General features: G+C 35.2%; 2 protein-coding genes across 2 annotated transcripts; one reads left to right on the top strand and one right to left on the bottom strand.

Moving 5' to 3' along the window:
- The first annotated feature begins 6,045 nt into the window (after positions 1–6,045).
- LOC108210093 (probable protein disulfide-isomerase A6) lies at positions 6,046–9,898 on the top strand. Its single transcript, XM_017381354.2, has 11 exons — positions 6,046–6,415; positions 7,004–7,088; positions 7,210–7,307; positions 7,413–7,468; positions 7,598–7,715; positions 7,901–7,928; positions 8,026–8,117; positions 8,292–8,448; positions 8,530–8,654; positions 8,806–8,905; positions 9,560–9,898. Exons 1-11 carry the CDS (start codon positions 6,258–6,260, stop codon positions 9,623–9,625), a joined length of 1,083 nt encoding a protein of 360 aa, XP_017236843.1. The 5' UTR covers positions 6,046–6,257; the 3' UTR covers positions 9,626–9,898.
- Positions 9,899–11,357: 1,459 nt separating this feature from the next.
- On the bottom strand, positions 11,358–16,558 carry LOC108206648 (ATP-dependent DNA helicase Q-like 1). Its single transcript, XM_017377020.2, has 10 exons — positions 16,391–16,558; positions 15,067–15,419; positions 14,163–14,420; positions 13,866–14,029; positions 13,530–13,626; positions 13,377–13,420; positions 12,959–13,073; positions 12,505–12,858; positions 11,873–12,097; positions 11,358–11,737 (listed from the first exon to the last, which is right to left on the bottom strand). The coding sequence occupies exons 1-10, from the start codon at positions 16,488–16,490 to the stop codon at positions 11,627–11,629; spliced, it is 1,821 nt and encodes a 606-aa protein (XP_017232509.1). The 5' UTR covers positions 16,491–16,558; the 3' UTR covers positions 11,358–11,626.
- Positions 16,559–18,517: the final 1,959 nt, after the last annotated feature.

Raw genomic sequence — 18,517 nt, 5'->3', positions numbered from 1 at the left:
ACTATCTTTGGGTTTGATAAATCGAAATTAATTTAATTCGGAATTTGGAAAACATATCAAGATTTTAAGCAAGTCTGATTGGTATTTTAAAATATATTTAAATAAGATTTTAGATTTTTATTTAAAATTTAACAATATTATTGAATAGAATTAGTAATAACTCGCATTGCTGGTACATATACTAAAAAATTTCTCCCGAAGGAACTTGTGTATATTTCAAAATAATTTTGTAATTAGAAATATGCGGAAGCAATATTTTATAAGCGTTATGAAACAAAACACTCATATTTAATATGTTAACAGAGATTCACGGTTGGACAAGAGCTAGTCTCGAAACGTTACAACTATCACACTTGAAAAAAGAGACGCTAAAGCGTGATTCTAAATTCAATATATCAAATAAAATCGAGATTAAGTGTCGGGAACTCTTGAATATATAGGATTGCACTCAATCGACTAGTCAGAGTCGGCTGATCTAAGAATTTTTTTAAAAAAAGGATCAAGTTGGACTTCAATCGAGTTTGATCCTACCAAATGTCGTGAACATTTCAGTCTAGAAAAATTGTACTCTATAAAATCAAGCATACTCTGTCAAAAGGCAAGACAAAATTGTTTACTCAAAAGGGAGAGGAACACAAGGCTATTCCCCAGATCTATAGCGAGAAGGAGAGCCTGTAACAATATTGCTCGGGTGAAGGTGGGAGATAAATTATCGACAAACCCTGGAGAAATAAAGAATATATTCTTCGAATATTTCAGAGATTTTCTAACTGCGGCTACCCCGGACAGAATTTTTGCACTAGCAATTGGAAGCCTCCCAAAAATAGAACAGAACCTGACCTACTAGCTGGAAGCAGAGTTTAGTTTAAAGGAAATCGAAAAAGCTCTCGAATTGACAGACAAAACAAAAGCCCCAGGACCGGACGACATAAATGCGGGAGTTTTGTTTCAGATGTGGCCATACATAAAGGAAGATGTATTGTTATTCTTCAAGGAATTCCATGCAAAAGGGGAAATTCCGGAGGGCCATAACTCTTCTTCCATAGCCTTGATCCCAAAAACTCCGCATGCCATCCAACCAAAAGAGTTTAGGCCAATAAACCTAATGAACGCGGTAATGAAGCTCTTAAGCAAAGTCTTGGCCATCAGATTAAAGAAGTTTCTTCCGACCGTGGTTTCTCCGACACAATCTGCTTTTGTAAAAGGACGTCAAATTTCAGATAGCATTTTCCTCGCATCGGAGGTCATTTCAGCGCTGCAGAAAAAATCGACGAGAGGTATGGTGTTAAAGTTAGATTTCGAGAAGGCTTTTGACAAAGTTCAATGGAATTTTGTGTATGAAGTTTTTCAACATATGAATTTTAGCAATAAATGGATCTCCTGGATTAGAGGTATTTTTGAGTCCTCTCGCATCTCAGTATTGGTAAACGGAGCACCAACATGCCAATTCACCCCCAAACAGGGGCTTAGACAGGGTGACCCATTGTCCCCCTTAATTTTTATTTTGGTTGGGGAGGTGCTTTCAAGCATGATCCAGGCCGCAGTGTCAAAAAAGGTGTTAAATGGAATTCTTCTGCCAAACTGCACCACAAGGATCACCCACTTACAGTTTGCGGATGATGTATTGATGTTTATTGATGGCGGACTAGAAGCCTTGTTATTGGTAAAAAAACATGTTAAAGTGCTACCAACTCTTATCAGGGCTCAAGATAAACTTTGCGAAAAGTTGGTTCCATGGGTACAACGGTTCTAAGAAAACATTGACAGAGTGGGCCGAAACCATTGGGTGTACAGCGGGGGCATGCTCTTTCCAATACTTGGGAGCCACTATCGGGTCCTCTCACAAGTCTATCAAATTTTGGGACCCTATTATAAGCAAATTGAAAAACAAACTTGATGCTTTGGATGCAGAATCTATCTCTATCGCAGGAAGAGTAGTGCTCCTGAAAGTTGTTATGGATAGCATACCAGCTTACTGGTTCCATCTCTTCAAAGTTCCTGCAGGAATAGTGGAAAAAATCGAAAGACTTCGTCGTGATTTTTTCTGGGGAGGCTCAGTAGAGAATTCAAAGAAATTACATCTCATTAGTTGGGGGAAAATATGCAACCCAAAACAGAGGGGTGGTCTAGGTTTGACATCAGTCAAGAGCCGCAACTTGTCTCTCTTAGGCAAATGGTGGTGGAGGGCATACGGTGGGCGACTTTCGTTCTGGAATAAAATCTTAACTCAGTGTTACGGAGTTGCCTGGAGATACAGTTTGGCTCGAATAGACATGAAAGATTGCTCACCTATGGTTTGTAGCATTCTTTCACTGAAGGAGGAAAACCAAGGCTCTCTAATCACTAATACGCAGGAATACTTCTGGGTGGTTAATAATGGAATGAAAAATTTTGTTCTGGGAGGATGTTTGGAAGGGAGATAACCCATTAGCAATCACTTTTCCGGCACTATACCAATTTTCAAGTAAAAAACATAACACAGTCAATAAGTTCCTGCTGTGTTGGAATTCGGAGAATAGTGCTAAAAACCTATGGACAACATCACTTCCTCAAACCTTGGCAATTGATGTTTACAAGCTGCAGTGCATTCTAAATGGGATACATCTCTCTACCAAGGACGATATATTAATATGGAAGCCTGCTAGAGGGAAGTATACTCCAAAAAAAAGCGATAAATTTATGGTCTGCTCAACTCTCTATCCCACACGGTTCCGGTTGGAATCTGATTTGGTCTATAAAAGCACCCCCAAAAATCAAGATCTTCCTTTGGAAGATGATAAATGGTGCTATACCAACAAAGGCCTTGTTAAGTAGTCGTATTAATGGATTTCCTCCATTATGCTCTTGGTATGACAATCACGACGAAACAATAGATCACCTGTTTTGGTCATGTGTTCTTGCGGACTACGCTTGGAAGTTTATCGGAAAATGGTGGAGTTATAACTGGCTTGTTCATAGGACAGGATCTTTTTCTCTGCAATCTATTCTTCGGCAAAAACTGTCGGTACATATCACGGGTGTGGCATGTGGTTGTGGCAGCAACATTATGGACGGTGTGGCTTGTTCGTAGTGAATGGGTGTTCAACAAATCAAGGATAAAGGAAAAATGCATGCAACAGCTGATCATGATCAGAATCTAGAAATGGGGGGAAGCTGCTAAGATTGTGAACATTGGGAACTCTCCATTATGGAAAACTAACCCAGTGGGCGCTCTAACACTGCAACATTTTCAAATATCGGGGAATTTCTGGAAACACAAGTTAGAGGTATACGATATTGTTTGCATGGTTGATGGGGCATGGACAATGGGAGAATCTAGTTATGCAATTGGTGGGATAGGAGGTTTAATAAAGCAAAAATCAGGATCAACTCTATTCACCTTTTCGGGGCCTGTTCAAGCATTAAATGCTCATGAAGCGGAACTGCAGGCGGTTATATTTGTACTTAAACAATTAAAAGAAAAGCAGCTCGACAAAGTGCAGGTAGTGATACGCACAGACTCTTGTATGATAATAAATGCTTGTTATGATGGCATCCAAAATCATTTTCCGCTGCTCATCCCGGATTTTGATATCTCCCGATCATTGAATAGTTCTGTAAGTATCCAATTTGTCCCTGGAGAATTAAATGATGCTGCTGATCGGTTTGCTAAAGATGGGGTAAATAGAGTGGACATCTTTCAGAGTTGGGCTGGGATTTGCCATTAAGACTAATTTTTAGGGTAAATGGGCCAACCGTTCCCATAATTTTCTCCTCCCGGGTGTTTTTGGATTTTAAAAACAGCTGTCAGTGCTAGCCTAGCCCAGGAGAAATCTTTTAAAAGATACATACGGATGGCTTTTCTGATGAACATAGGACTATCCAGTGGTTCTTCTTATTAGTTAGAGGTTTTCTATGCTATAGGTATTGCCTTCATGATGATATCTATAGGATGTGGCTTCCCTAGAAAATCTCTCTTAAACGGCTGCATGCCTTTCCCTATTTTCTGATGTGAGGTTTTGGCGGCGAGGCTTGCATGTGAAGAAAGTTCCCGGTACTAATATTTAAGTTTTGTTGGTAGGCAGGCTTTGGTCTGTTGCTTTGGTCTGTTGCTTTGTTTTATTCTAATGCAAATGTAGTTTTTAGGTCTCTAGGTTTTATTTCCCAGTTTTGTCAGTGCCATAGAGCTGTATTCTCTCGGGCTCTTTTGTGTGGTTGTATCCACAGTCTTTGTCTCTGTTAGGATTAATTTCCTTTCAGATGTAAGAATTTCCGAGTTTTTGAATGAATTTATTGCTTATAAAAAAAATGCCGTGAACATTTTAGGTCTAGATAGCTGAGTCAAAAGAGTAAACACTCGGCCAAAGCCCAATCGAATGGACTCAATTGGGATAGTCTATCTCTTAAATATACGAAGATCACGTCTCTGTTCGATCCGAACATAGAACTCTAACGTTCTCTTTCCTTGATTTTGTGAAGCCACTTCCCCAATTCCTTATTTCATACTCCCTCCGTTCCCCTCATTTGTTTACATTAGGGGACGGGGGCTCAGCACGCATTCGAATACTCTCGTAAAACGTAGTTCGATAAATTATTTTGAATAAAAATTTGATGTTTAAAATTTTATACAAAAAAGAAAATTTTTAAAATTAAGTTATAGAACTATTTTTTATATGCACCTTAAAATGCGTATCGAGTAGTGTGAAAAAAATGTTAAAAAATGAGAGGGACAGAGGAAGAACTTGTTTGTTCCGGCATTAATCATTCTAGATACACAATCTTTATTGAGGTTTTTGTTGGACAAATATAACTTATAATCTTATAATTGGGTATGTGTTCTCAACAATTCTCGAGTCAAAGTCCATCGCAGGAGCTGGACCAACAGAAGATAAATTTTTAACCACCTGTTTAATCGTGTTCATCCTTATTCAGGATTTTAGATGTATATTATTGTAAGATTTTTTATTTATTTTATTATTTTATTTTTCTTAATTTGCTTTATTCCTGTCGCTGTCAGTGACATCAAACTAGACCCTGAACCCTTAATCGATAAATGTGATCCGGTCTGATTTTCACGTTCTGGCTGAAAATTTGTATGGAAGAGTATGCATAATCAATTGTTTAGGCCAGTTTTCGGATTTGAATCAACTATTCAAAATTTTAAATTAAGAAGAAAGTTCGGTCAGATTTGGATTTAACATATATTTATAATTTACAAATATCTTTTGTCAGGAGGAATATAGTAAAATAAATGTGGGTAGAAATCTAAATTAATATTTTACATAAAAGTAGGTGAAGTTTAAATACATGCAGGACATCTTTTGGCTAAATAAGTTAAGGACATAGGTGGTGTTTGGCTACGGTTTTTAAGCCGACTTCTGGGCTTATAAGTTAGAAGCACTTATTTCGTACTGTTTGTGTAATAAGTCAAGAAGCACTTATAAAAAGCTAGGAATGCTAGCTTTTGTTTCAGGACTTCTGCTTATTTGCCAAACACTTTAATCACTTATAAGTCTTGTCTGGCTTCTAACTTCTACTCCACTTATTTATTTTAAGCAATAAGCACTTATTTTAAGCTCAGCCAAACGGCCCCATAATTTTTTTAAAATATAGATTTTTTGTAATGGTTTTGGATATGAATATTAAGAATGCGTTTAATATTTATTACATGAGAACAAATAAGAGTTTATTTTAAAATATTAAATTTTATATAATTTTTTTTAAAATAAATTTTAATTTCTGTAAAAATAATTTATTTTTTTTGGACAATGCAGTCTTATATGCCTGACAAATTAGTATCTCGAACCCGGGTGTATCGGATAACAGATTATTGCCCACCAACAGTGTTGTAAAAAGCGGAAATCGGACTTAATCGATGAACTTACGGAACAAAGATTAATCGGGGATTAATTGAATTGATCAAGGATTAATCGGATTGATCGGTGGTTAATCAGAGATTTAATCAGTTCGACGAATTACGGAACAAGGATTAATCGGTGATTAATCTTGATAAAAATACGAGAAAAGTCGCAGGTTTTATATCGTGAAGTCCTTTGATACAACAGCATCTTTCTGATTGGTGGGAGCGTGTCATAATTCCTCATATAGTTATATCATTTAAAAAATAAAAAAAATTGCTTCTAGATTACGAAAAATGTGGCTTTTTCTTGTTTACGAGCTCAACATGTGATGTTATAAAACCAACACAAAACGCTCTTAAATCGCTCCATCTTTACAATCCCAAACTCAAACACAAACACAGATAGAAATACACAGAAATGGCGGCATCACGGATCTGTCTAGGTTTGGCAATCCTGGGATTGTATGTAATATCCTTGTCAGCATCAGCAGACGAAGTAGTTGTGTTGACTGATCAAAACTTCGACAAGGAGGTTGGTCAAGATCGTGCTGCTCTCGTCGAGTTCTACGCTCCTTGGTACTCTCAATCTCCCCTCTTTTCTACATATATACATACAGATTGTTGTATCTATTGTTGCTCTGATCGCTTTCAATTATCAGGATCTGTAATTAGGCTCGTTGATTTTTTGTTTCTGGATGAATAGGAATTTCAGATTGATAGATTGTATGTTAGGTTAGGTTATGGTACTCTTTTCGACTTCTCGAATAGTGTCATGATACTAATTTAAGTCCAGACATACTGTTAGATGATACTCAATTGGTAGCAATATTCATATTGGAAAGTAAGTGTCAGCCTGCGTGCGGATATTGTAGGCTGTTTGTATAGGAGCTCTTCATTTGGTGACAAATTTACCAATAAGTCAAGTAAAAACCCTGCTTCTGGCAATGCGACAATGTAGATATTAATATATATGATATATCGGTAACTTGCTTAGTTCTTTTTCACTTATTTGTGTTCATGTGTTTTCATTTGAGTAATTGGAAATGATCCGCTTAGATAGTTGGATAGATAATATTAAGCGGTTAGATGATATTCTATGGTGCTATGCACGTCCTTTTGAGTTAATTGTATGGTGTTGGAAATCTTATCTGTGTAATGTTGCAGGTGTGGCCATTGTAAAAAGCTTGCTCCTGAATTTGAGAAGCTTGCTACAAGTTTTAAGAAAGCAAAATCTGTTTTGATCGGAAAGGTTTGTTTTTGTTTAGTTGAAAAAATTCTCATGTCAAAATTTGTTAACAATGTTTTCTCCTTGCGTGATTTATGAAGCTGGTTTTTATTTGTATTGCATTAAAATCGTCATTATTGAGCAGGTAGATTGTGATGACCATAAGGAGACTTGCAACAAATTTGGAGTTTCTGGGTACCCCACCATTAAATGGTTTCCTAAGGGGTCTTTGGAGCCTAAATCGTGAGCTTTTGTACCCTCATCCAAGTTTCTTTTTTAATTTTGTTACTTGTGCATGATTTTGCAGTTATAAGTTTTATTCTATTAAATTTATTTTTCTCCAAAAAGGTATGAAGGCGCACGCACTGCCGAAGCCCTTGTTGAATTTGTGAATAGTGAAGGAGGTAATGCTTATATTGCATGGAAATTGATAATATATATTAGTTGAAGTTCCCAAGCATGTTTGCTTCTAGTAACTAGTTCGACCAGAACTCTATTAAATGATGCTGACATGCATAAGTTGTTTTGTTCAGGTACTAATGTTAAGATAGCTGCGGTGCCCTCTAGTGTTGTCGTGCTTAATTCTGATAACTTTGATGAGATTGTGTTGGATACAACTAAGGATGTCCTTGTGGAGTTCTATGCATCATGGTACGAATGCATGATCATTTTGCTTTTCCTGTTGTGGATATAATCTATTAATGTATTTGTAGCTTAATTTTTTTACTTGCATGATATGGACAAAAAAGAGCATTTAGTGTTTTTCTAGAAGAAGACTTCTTTACTATTTTAGCTGATAATTTGCTATGTTATTAATGTGGCTATACATATTCCAGGTGTGGCCATTGCAAAAGCCTTGCTCCTGTAAGTAAAACAATCTCTCCTGAATGAAACTTCTAGATAAAATCAAGTGCGGATTATATTATTGAATCTTTTTTTTTTTTTGCTTTTCATCTTGTAGATTTATGAAAAGGTTGCAGCAGCTTTTAACTTGGAGAAAGATGTAGTTGTTGCTAATATAGATGCCGACATTCACAAAGATATTGGAGAAAAGTAAGTTTTACAAACATGGAGAGGTGCTTTATTCCAAATTTTCATCTATCAACTATCTACAAATTTCAAAAATTTCTGTGCCTGAATTTATATTAGATGCATCCTCTATCTATTCTGGAATTTGTGACCACAAACCCATCCCTCCGAATCTGATACCTAGTATTTTCTATGTAGGTATGGTGTAAGTGGCTATCCTACTCTAAAGTTCTTTCCCAAGGGCAACAAAGCTGGTGAAGAATATGAGGGTGGCAGAGATTTAGATGACTTTGTAAATTTTATCAATGAGAAGTGTGGTACAAGCCGGGATGGGAAAGGACAACTTACTTCAAAGGTCAGTGGATAGTTGCGCACTAATTAACCACATGTTGATCTTAACTATGTTATTGACATTCTCTTTTCTTTTTTAATGCAGGCTGGGGTAGTTGCGGCTTTGGAAACCTTGGTGAAGGAGTTTGTTAGTGCTGGAGATGTTGAAAAGAAAGCAGCTTATAACCGTTTGCAGGAGGAAGTTGCGAAGCTAGAAGGACCCTCTTCAAGGTAATCAGGGTTGCATTAATGTTGCAGAGTTGTTGTGTTCCAGTGTCAGTTGTTGAAATTTCTATGGTTCTCCATACTTGTATCATTGTGTGATCAATCATTATATCCACTTGGATGTGCATTATGATATTTGATCTTTTTGTCACTACAGATATGGCGAGATATATCTGAAATCTGCCCAGAAATGCATGGATAAAGGTGCTGATTACGCTAAGAATGAAATTCAGCGGTTGGATCGTATCCTTGCCAAGGTATTATCGCTTTATACATCTCATGCGATCTGCCATGCATTAATAACACTGTTTTCATTATGTTTTGGTGCTTTGCTGGAACATTATATTTCTTCACCAAATCCAGGAATTTCTGATTTGTCTTTTCTGGTATCATCTTTATTTTATATGTATTATAACAGTGAAATTTTGATCTTGAAAAAAAAAATTGAAAATTTAAGTCAAGTAAGAAATAAAGAGATTAGATACATGTCATGATTTCGTGAGGCAGAATGGTTGCAGTATCGTGTTCTCTCAGTTGTTTCCTTGTCAAAATAGCTCCAACCTTTAAAATTCATCACAACTATCATTTCCAGATATATTGATATATTGATTTATCGCTTTGGTAGAATCAGAATAGTCTATATGTGCTATCTGTATTGTACTAGATGCCCGAGCCTAAATCAAAAACACCTCTTTGTATTCTATGATGGGTGTGAAGAAGTTATTCAAATTAAGCCTAACGATTGATTATTGTTTTCCATTTCCTTTCGTGCATACTCTAACAATCTACTGTTTGTTTCTCTTCTGTTAAAATTTGCTAATACTTCTTTTTTGCTAAATAAAGTGTTAATAATTAATAACATCCGTCTTCTTGCCTATTTGGAGGTATAACCATTGTGTATTGGTATGCAGTCAATTAATGCCGTGAAAGCTGATCAGTTTACTCTCAAGAAGAATATCCTGTCCGCCTTTGCTTGATGCGCAAGTTATAACGTTTTTGACTGTAGCAGCATGAATGTAACTGCAAAAGAGGCGCTACTTTCATCCAGGCGTGGGAAATATAAGATGCATAGTTATAGTCATTGCTGCACGTCTTTTGCACTGAATTGTAAACTTAGAAGAGGGATAGAAGATGTTCCAAAGTTTCTGTATAAACTAATATTAAACTTTTGATTTCATTAGAGACCCTATGCATCAATTTTACATTGCTTCACTCCGTAGTTAATGTACTGGTATCCATGTTTCCTCTTAGCCATATGTCGTATTATTACATATCAATCAATGTTGTCTCGGAGCATCTGTTACTGATAGTGGCTTCATTTAAACTTATCTCTACAATGAAGAATTTGTGAATGCCTTCTTTCTTAATACCAGGCCTTTCAGTATGCTATACACGCGCATTTTATGAAACTGGTCTGACCTTATGAAGAAAAAGGTCAAAAAACAACAGCACCGTGAGTCTGTGACAGTTAGCTGTATAAGATCTTACTATATTGTGATAAGAAATTGCCGGATTCAGTGTCGCTATGTGGTGCCTTTCTGTGTCTTTAGTCTCTCAATGAATTAGATGAGAACTAGAAAGCAGTGATATTTCACCCGGATGAAGAATTGTGTATGACTTCGCAATGCGGGGGTACTCATCCATCACTTGGATGAAGAATTGTGTATGGGATACTTCGCAATGCGGGGGTGCGGCGGGATGCGTATGAGATACGTCACTTTGCGTATCGAATATCGATGACGTCAAAGATAGAGAGACGGGGATACACGGGGATACGTAAATGGGGTGTGCGGATATGTCAGAATGGCAATTTTCATAATTTCCAGCAACTTTTTTTTAAAAATTTTTTAATTTACAAATTAGAAAAGGTAAATTTTTAGCAACCTTTTAAAAAAATTAATTAATTTACACAATTAGAAAAGGTTAATTAGTCAAAATAGACAAAATAATATATCTTGTGTGTGTATATAAGTTGTATATATATATGCTCGTGTTTATATAAGTTGTAGATCCTTGTACTCAGTGTACTTGTATAATCAATAAGTGTGTAGTACGCACGCGCACACATACAAACATATATATAGTATTTTTAATAATAAGCGAGAAGCTTATTATATCAGTTGCCCTGTGATGATACCCTGTGATGATAGTTTTTCTTATTATTATTTAGATACTGACTATATAAACCTCTCTTCTCCTATTATAATTTATTAGTTGATTATAATAAAATCTCTGGTTTCATATTATTTTTCCCTGATTTATCATGGTATCAAGAGTTATGATAGGTTTGTTCGATATAGGATCAGTTAACATGTGATCTCGATCACATTCACATGTAGAGTCTTCATGGGCTCACTGTACTAGAGCAAATGCCCATGATTTATTTTTTTAATATGTGTGTTTTTTGCAAATGTGACAACTAAGAAGTGACGGAAGGAGTATAACATTGGAATTTCTCCAATTGATCATTACTCTTACTCTCAGATATATATTAATAATGTTGTTGAACGTTTAACAAATTTCATGCAAAAACTTCATTACTTCGTTAACAATATGAAGTGAAAACCTAAAAATAAATGTCCATCTCAGATATAAAGCTGTCATAATAACCATGAAAGTCATAAGGAAAAGCATTGCACTCCTCACCTTGATTTGCATTTTGCAGCAAGCATCATCTACTATTTTCAAACATATAGGGACATGAAACCATTAAGTTTCAGAAAATTTGTTTTCTTTTATAAATATACTTTGCCAATCAGTTGTGTTTGCTTAGACTGTAATTCAGTCTATTTTAGTCAACTAACACCTATTTATAATAAACTCCTATTTCCAGAAGGGAGGAAACGTACAATCTTGTTGCATAATGTACTTAACATATGCGGTAAGCTAGTAACAGGAGGACCAAAAATCACCCCAAACCTAAATTAATGTCCACCATCACCCAACTCTAAATCAGTTTTAAATAATATAAGAGACCTTCATGAAGAAGCTTTGAGACAATTATCACAAGGACTGGAGCCATATCTGCAGACACTTCTTTCAAAGGCTTCTCCAAAATGTTCCAGCAAGTTTTTTCTGCGACATTCAGTCTGTAGTAATATAAAATATTAGTAAAGCTTTCATCTTTGCAGGTAAACACTCTGATCATAAATATAACCATGTAATGTGACCAGTTCCATTCTCAATCCTTTCGAAGTAAGAGTATGATGCTGCTAATGACTCACCTTCAATTCACAGTACTGTTGCATCTTTTTAGCTTGCTCCATCGCTAACTTGAAGGTTTGGCTTTTGTAACCCTGTCCACTACGTAACATGCATACAACTCGACTAAAATCTTTCTTCTGATACAGAACAGTGCACACTGATGGAAGATTATCTCTGCCAGCTCTTCCAGATTCTTGGTAATAGCTTTCAATTGATTTCGATATTGTGTTATGAACAACGAACCGCTACAAGTCAAATCAAAATATTTATATTAAAGTTTGAAATTTGTTTAGAAACGGGCATGCGCCGCAAATATAATAAGATAACACATGAAGAATTTTTGTTTTTGTATAACAAAGATTAGATCAACATGAGGTATATTATTGCTTTGGTAATAATTTTGGCAACATTTATGTAGTCTCCAGTCTTGAGAAACAGTCAGTTGGCAGTCCTATTACACCTAAGGCGCAACGACATTTTATCAGAATATATTATTGAAGTTTGAATATGTTAAGATAGACAAAACGTATAAGCAAACAAGATAGTTAACAACTATAGATTTCCTCTACAGATTACTATATAAACAGTCTCTATCTGCAGCAATGATATAATTAGCAGAAAGAGGTAAATATGCAGGTTTAGTAGGACTCACAACATCAGGCTTGTCTATTCCCATCCCAAAAGCAATTGTAGCACAAACAACATGGACTTCTCCAGTATGCCATTTCTGTTGAACAGCCATCCTCTGACGAGCTGCTAACCCAGCATGGTAATATACCGTTTTAATTTTACATTTCTCATTCAAATATTTAGAGACCTCCACACATTCATTTTTCGAAAGGCAGTATACTATTCCACATAAATTCTTAAACCGGCTTAACAACAATTCTCCTAGCTGCTTTAGTGGTTCTTTTGTTTTCCCCATCACTTCATACTTCAAATTGGGTCTGTCAAAACTTGCCTCTAGGACAGTAGCATTAGGGATCCTCAGAACTTTTAGAATGTCCTGTCCATGTAATGACTCGTGATGAGCTATTCTAGATGATCAACCCAGTATAAAAGATCAAAATTCATCGGGCAAAAGACTATTATTCCAATATAATTACCTGACGAACTGACTGTGTTGCAGTGGCAGTCAAAGCCATAACTGGAACATTTGGAAAGTTTTGTTTAAGGCATCCTAGAATCCTGTAATCTGGGCGAAAATCATGTCCCCATTGGCTGAGCAGCAGCAAAGAAACAAAAACAAAGTGATAAAGTGGGATGTCTCTTGTTAAAGCAATTGTATAAAAATGTCTAAACAAAATTTCTCTTACAGGACGCTATTACAGCTAACTCTACTACCCAATTACAGCTCCAATAACATATCTAACTAATACAGAAAGCCATTTAAACACTCCATATAATAAAACTAAAACTTGCTTCTCATACCCAAGATTCACAATGCCACTGTATTTATTCATCGTCATCTAAGCCCAAAAACTCTAAAAAATTAAGAGCAGAATGTGTTGTATTAAGGCATACCTCACACAGTGTGCTTCATCAACAACAAATCCAGCTAAAAGCCCCTAATTTGTGCAGTAAACAATATTCATCAGTACTATATAAAACTTAACTTGTGTTCAAAATTGACTAGAAGTTTAGATAAAATATTAAACCATATATCTTATGTGTTACCTTTAGGTGCAAACATTTTAGGACCTCATGAAATGAAAGGTTCCCAGCTATCCTCTCAGGAGTCACATACAAGAGTTTGCAAGATGGTTTGTCACTTCTAGGAATATGGAACACAATGCAAGCTGGTGAGTGCTGAAATACTAGCAAATACTATGTACATCTGCTGGATGCATCATGCATTGGAACGACTTTTGACTAAAACTATTTTTTGCATTTTAATTCTGGATATTTTTGAAGGATCTCTGGGAAACCTGATTTTTTACTGCAAGAAACTTAACCAGTGGAATGAAAAATTAAATCCATAAGATGGAATAGAAGAAAGGTTTAACCACTTGCCTCAACTCTTGAAGCACAGCTGCAGCTTGTGAGGCAGATTGTTGAGAATTCAAAAACGTTGCCGGGATGCCAAACTTGAGGTTCAGTGTAATTATCTGATCTTGGATAAGAGAAAGTAAGGGAGAAATAACAATGGTCACACCAGGTTGCATGGTAGCTGGGAGCTGCATCAAATGAAATGACAGATTTAGATGCAAGAGGAGAATACATAAAAAAAGCATAATAGCATATAACAAAAAATGGATGACAGCATTCTTTGATAACAGGAAAATGTAGATAAGGGCAGAGGAATCTAACCTGGTAACAAAGACTTTTACCACCCCCAGTGGGCATAAGAACAAAGCAATCACGATTTTTCAGATATTCTGAGCAAGCTTGATGTTGTAATGGACGGAAAATCCGGTTACCAAATATGACAACATTTGCCAACTCAATATCATCCAAAGACTGTAACATCTCATAACTTAGAGTTTCATTGGTATTTAATGTCCCAGATGATGCACTTATGTTGGAACTGGATGAAACAGGATCTCGAGTAATGTTGCTCTTGTAATCCTTCAAAAAACCAAACTTCCAATTCATTAATTTTATGCACAAAAAGTCCATTGTTTTTGGTGCATAAGGCCAAACTATTATACAGGGAAGATCAGCCAATTTAATTTGCTTCGTATCTTGACAACATAGAGACACATCGATATATTTGATAGTATACATGACTTTCTTTTTGGCGTTTACATGTCGGGAAAAAAAACTTTTCATTCTGTTTATCTTTATCTGAGCAAGCTCTTAACTTTAAATTTAAAGATGTGGAAAAAAAATAGTGCTCCTAGTGGCTCATTAAAAATTTAAGAACCTACTCTCTCTCCTCTCTTTCAAAGAGTACCTAAGTGCTCTTAACTTATTATCATTGAATATAATATTTACTTCCCTCCAATTCTATTCAATTCTCTCTCCAATGTTTCTTTCAAATAATAATAAAATATAAATGAGCAAGTATAAAGAGTAGGGTTGGAGTTGTCATGATATTCAATATTTCAAACTTGCTAGGAGCCATATATTATATTATTTTCTAAAGAATGATTTAGGTGCCCCATTGGAGATGCTCTCAAGGATAGAACCTTATAAATTGAATCCAAAATGAAATAGAAGGAACACATATTTGTGTTTCGAATTTTAAAAAGCTATTGGTTGAGAGAAACACCTGGCTGACCCTCTTGCTGCCAGAGGGGGGATATCTGATGCTACTTTTCTCTAATATTTTGAACTCTTCATCTTCATTGTCACTTGAAGAATCTAAATGCATAAAGTTTTGCCGTTTCTGAGGTTCAGGTGAGTCGTGTATAATATACAGATTTTTTTTTGCATTTGCATCAACAGCTGGTATATGATTGTTGGGGACATCCTTGTCAAACATGTCAGCCAAAGTTCCACATGCCTGTGATTCAAGGGTTTGTAAATCATCCCAATCTTCATTCCCTTTTATTGATTCAGCAAGTGCCACAAGAAAATCATCGCCACAGTGCTCCACAGTGATAAATTCTTGACCTTCATCACCTACAAAAAGTAAAGATAGGCATCATGAGGTTGAAGCCAAGCATCAGCTAATAAACTTTATAAACTCCACTAAAGAAGTTCCATCCAAAATAATACGCTTACTAGGAAATTTGATAAGAGTCCTTCTAGGTTTCCATAGTCATCAAAGTTATCAAGTAGACTTGCTGAGGAAAACTACCCCACACAATAAGTTCAATCAAGCCATGCAGTCATCTTGTCTTAATGAAAAAACTAAATGGTCTTTTGGACGATGGATGCCCAAGACTACTAGACGATACAGAAAATCTAAGATATACTAGTTTCCAAGGTCATAAACCCCGGATTACTGACAATTTGCACTCACTTCATCATAAATCCATTAAATTTCACATAGACTTTCTCTAAATCATTTTAATTTCATTAGGGGGGACAACTTATTATAACAATTACTACAATGTGACTTGGGAATTTTAACCTAAAACATTTCCCTTTTTACATGTCAGAGACTACGCCAAGTCGCCAATTCAGTTGAGAATCAAAATGTACTAACCATATGTGTATGAAAGATGATTAAAAAGACTTGACATCCCAAATTATTAATAATACCTAATTTCGCAATGCCAAGAAAACTCGAAAGCCTTAAACATCAATTCAATTTCACCCCATTTGCTTTTAAAAGCAATGCTACAAACCCGAGGTATCCAAATGTAGCATTGTAGCTCAGGATTAATTTACGCATCCAAAAAGAGGTGTCAAGGCAAATTGTTGCTTCTTGCATTCCATCATTCAATATATAAACTTCCCAATATCATACATACAAAAAGACTAATGACAATAATAATGCAAAAAAAAAAAAAAACACAATCCAAGCTGTCTAGAAGTAGCCTAATTACAAATAGAATCAAGAAGACATAAAGATTGAAACTTTAAGTGAAAACAATAGCAGAATTGAAATGGGCAAGACGAAAAAGTGAAAGTTAAGAATCTCTGACCATAAAGATGAACAAGATGATCCAAACCAGTCTTGGCAGTTTCTTCATCGAATCCGAAATCAAGTGCCAAACTTATCAATCTCGCTTTCTCTATCTCCATTCTCCCGCGCGCGCGCACTCAACACAACACACTAGACCCCCGCGCACTCTTATGTGCAAAGTAAGCAAAACTCAAAGATATGTAGTACTCCCTCCGTCCCTTTTTATCTGTCCATTTTGGAGAAAAAAACACATACCAAGGAATAATTGATTGTATAAACTTTTTCATTAAATACCTCTAATTAATATCTTGAAAATGGTGGAATACCCCTACTTTATGTCTTGAAAACATGAATTCAACCAAGTTTTAAATAAGTCAAGCCTTGAAAATTGAAATTATGGAGATATATTTGAAAAACTATCATTAAATTAGTTTTGAAAGTATAAATGGACAAATAAATAGGGACAAATTTTTACTTCCAAAGTGGACAGATAAATAGGGACGGAGGGAGTATTAACTTTTTAAATTACTTTATATTTTAATTAATTCAAATTTTAATTAAAAAATGTTTGTTGAAAATAGTACTCTATGTAACTTGTTTAGTATATATTCTAATTTTATTATTTTGTAATATGGATTTTATGCTGTAGATTTAATTAGTCAAGTCATCTTTTGAAGGTTAATGCAATAATTATAAATGAAATATAATAATTACTAGTGACAATAAGCGAATTTAAGTTATAAAATTTATTATACTAGTTTTAGAAAATATGATTTGGTTAGTGATATTTGAAAAATCAAATTGATAAAGTACCTTATCATAATGGATGTTAATTGATCAGATGGATGATTTCTAAAATTTTATCTAAATTTCATATTTAGGAAGTGATTAGAGTCGCTGTATATAATATTTATCATGTCATGATCATTACCAATTTCTCAATTAACATATTCATATGAATCATCAAACTTTCCAATTAAATATGATTTATTAAATTATACGTTTATGAAATTTTTAAAAAAAATTAATTTATGATATATTATTTTATATATCTCAGTAATGACTATAGTGACCTTTGTAAACTTCATGTTTTTTTAATATTTTATTTATAAATCGAGATTTCAAAAATATGATCTTGATATTCATATTTAATGACAAATTTTTAACAGAATAACTGATAATAAGATAATGAACACAAAATAGCATATCAGATATGATACTGCATATAACACATAGTTTATATTTGATATTGAGATAGTGAGAAAATATATTCTTAAGATACATAATTGCTACCCAGTCTAAAGGGGTGTTTGGTTGGGGGTTAATGGGGCTGGTAAACAGGAATGGAAAGCCCAATCCCTAACAGGCTGTTTGTTTTAGAATTTTAATAAACGGGAATGGGAACATGTACACCACCAGCCGGTTTATACAAACCTTACATATACCCCGGGTTACCAAAATCATCGCCGCTCTTCCCTTTTAGTTTTCACTCTCGATTTCTCTCCCTCTTCCCTCGACTCTCTCGCCTCCGTCTATATTGCGTCTCTCTCGCTGGAATCTCTCCCCACCATCTCTGTCGATCTCACCTCTCTCTCGAACTCTCTCCCAATCGACTCGCTCGCCTTCGTCTCTTTAAATCGCGTCTCTCACTGAATCTCCCCCCTCCATATCTGTCTTTAATTAAAGTAAGTACCAAATAATATTGTATAATAAATTATTTTCCTGGACTATAAAACACTTGGAAAAAATGATAGAGAAATAGAAATCCCAGTAAGAGCGTTCTTTTGTCGCAACTTTTCTATAGCCCTTTGTAAAATTCTGCGGAATCTATGTTGTTCTTTCTATAGACGTTAAAACATGGCTTCTTTGGTGTGCATCTTGATGTTCATTTCTGTATTACTATAAAAGATGCAGAGATATTTACAAGTATTGTTCTTACATTTGTATAATGAATGCAAGGGTTTGTTCTTACAAGTCTTAATATATAAAATTCAGAAAATGGTAGTACTAAAGAAGATATACATGGTCACAAATGAAAAGACATGCACACAGTAGATAAATAAATAGTTAAGCTAAGGAAGCATACAGAAACACTTATAACTCACTGCCTTTTGGACAGCTTTCCCTTTCACTTCTCCCATCCTCA

This window comes from Daucus carota, chromosome 2, assembly GCF_001625215.2.
Source record: "Daucus carota subsp. sativus chromosome 2, DH1 v3.0, whole genome shotgun sequence".
Classification (NCBI taxonomy): Eukaryota; Viridiplantae; Streptophyta; class Magnoliopsida; order Apiales; family Apiaceae; genus Daucus; species Daucus carota.
The sequence above is the reverse complement of the archived record's forward strand: the minus strand, read 5'-3'. Positions and strand labels throughout refer to the sequence as shown.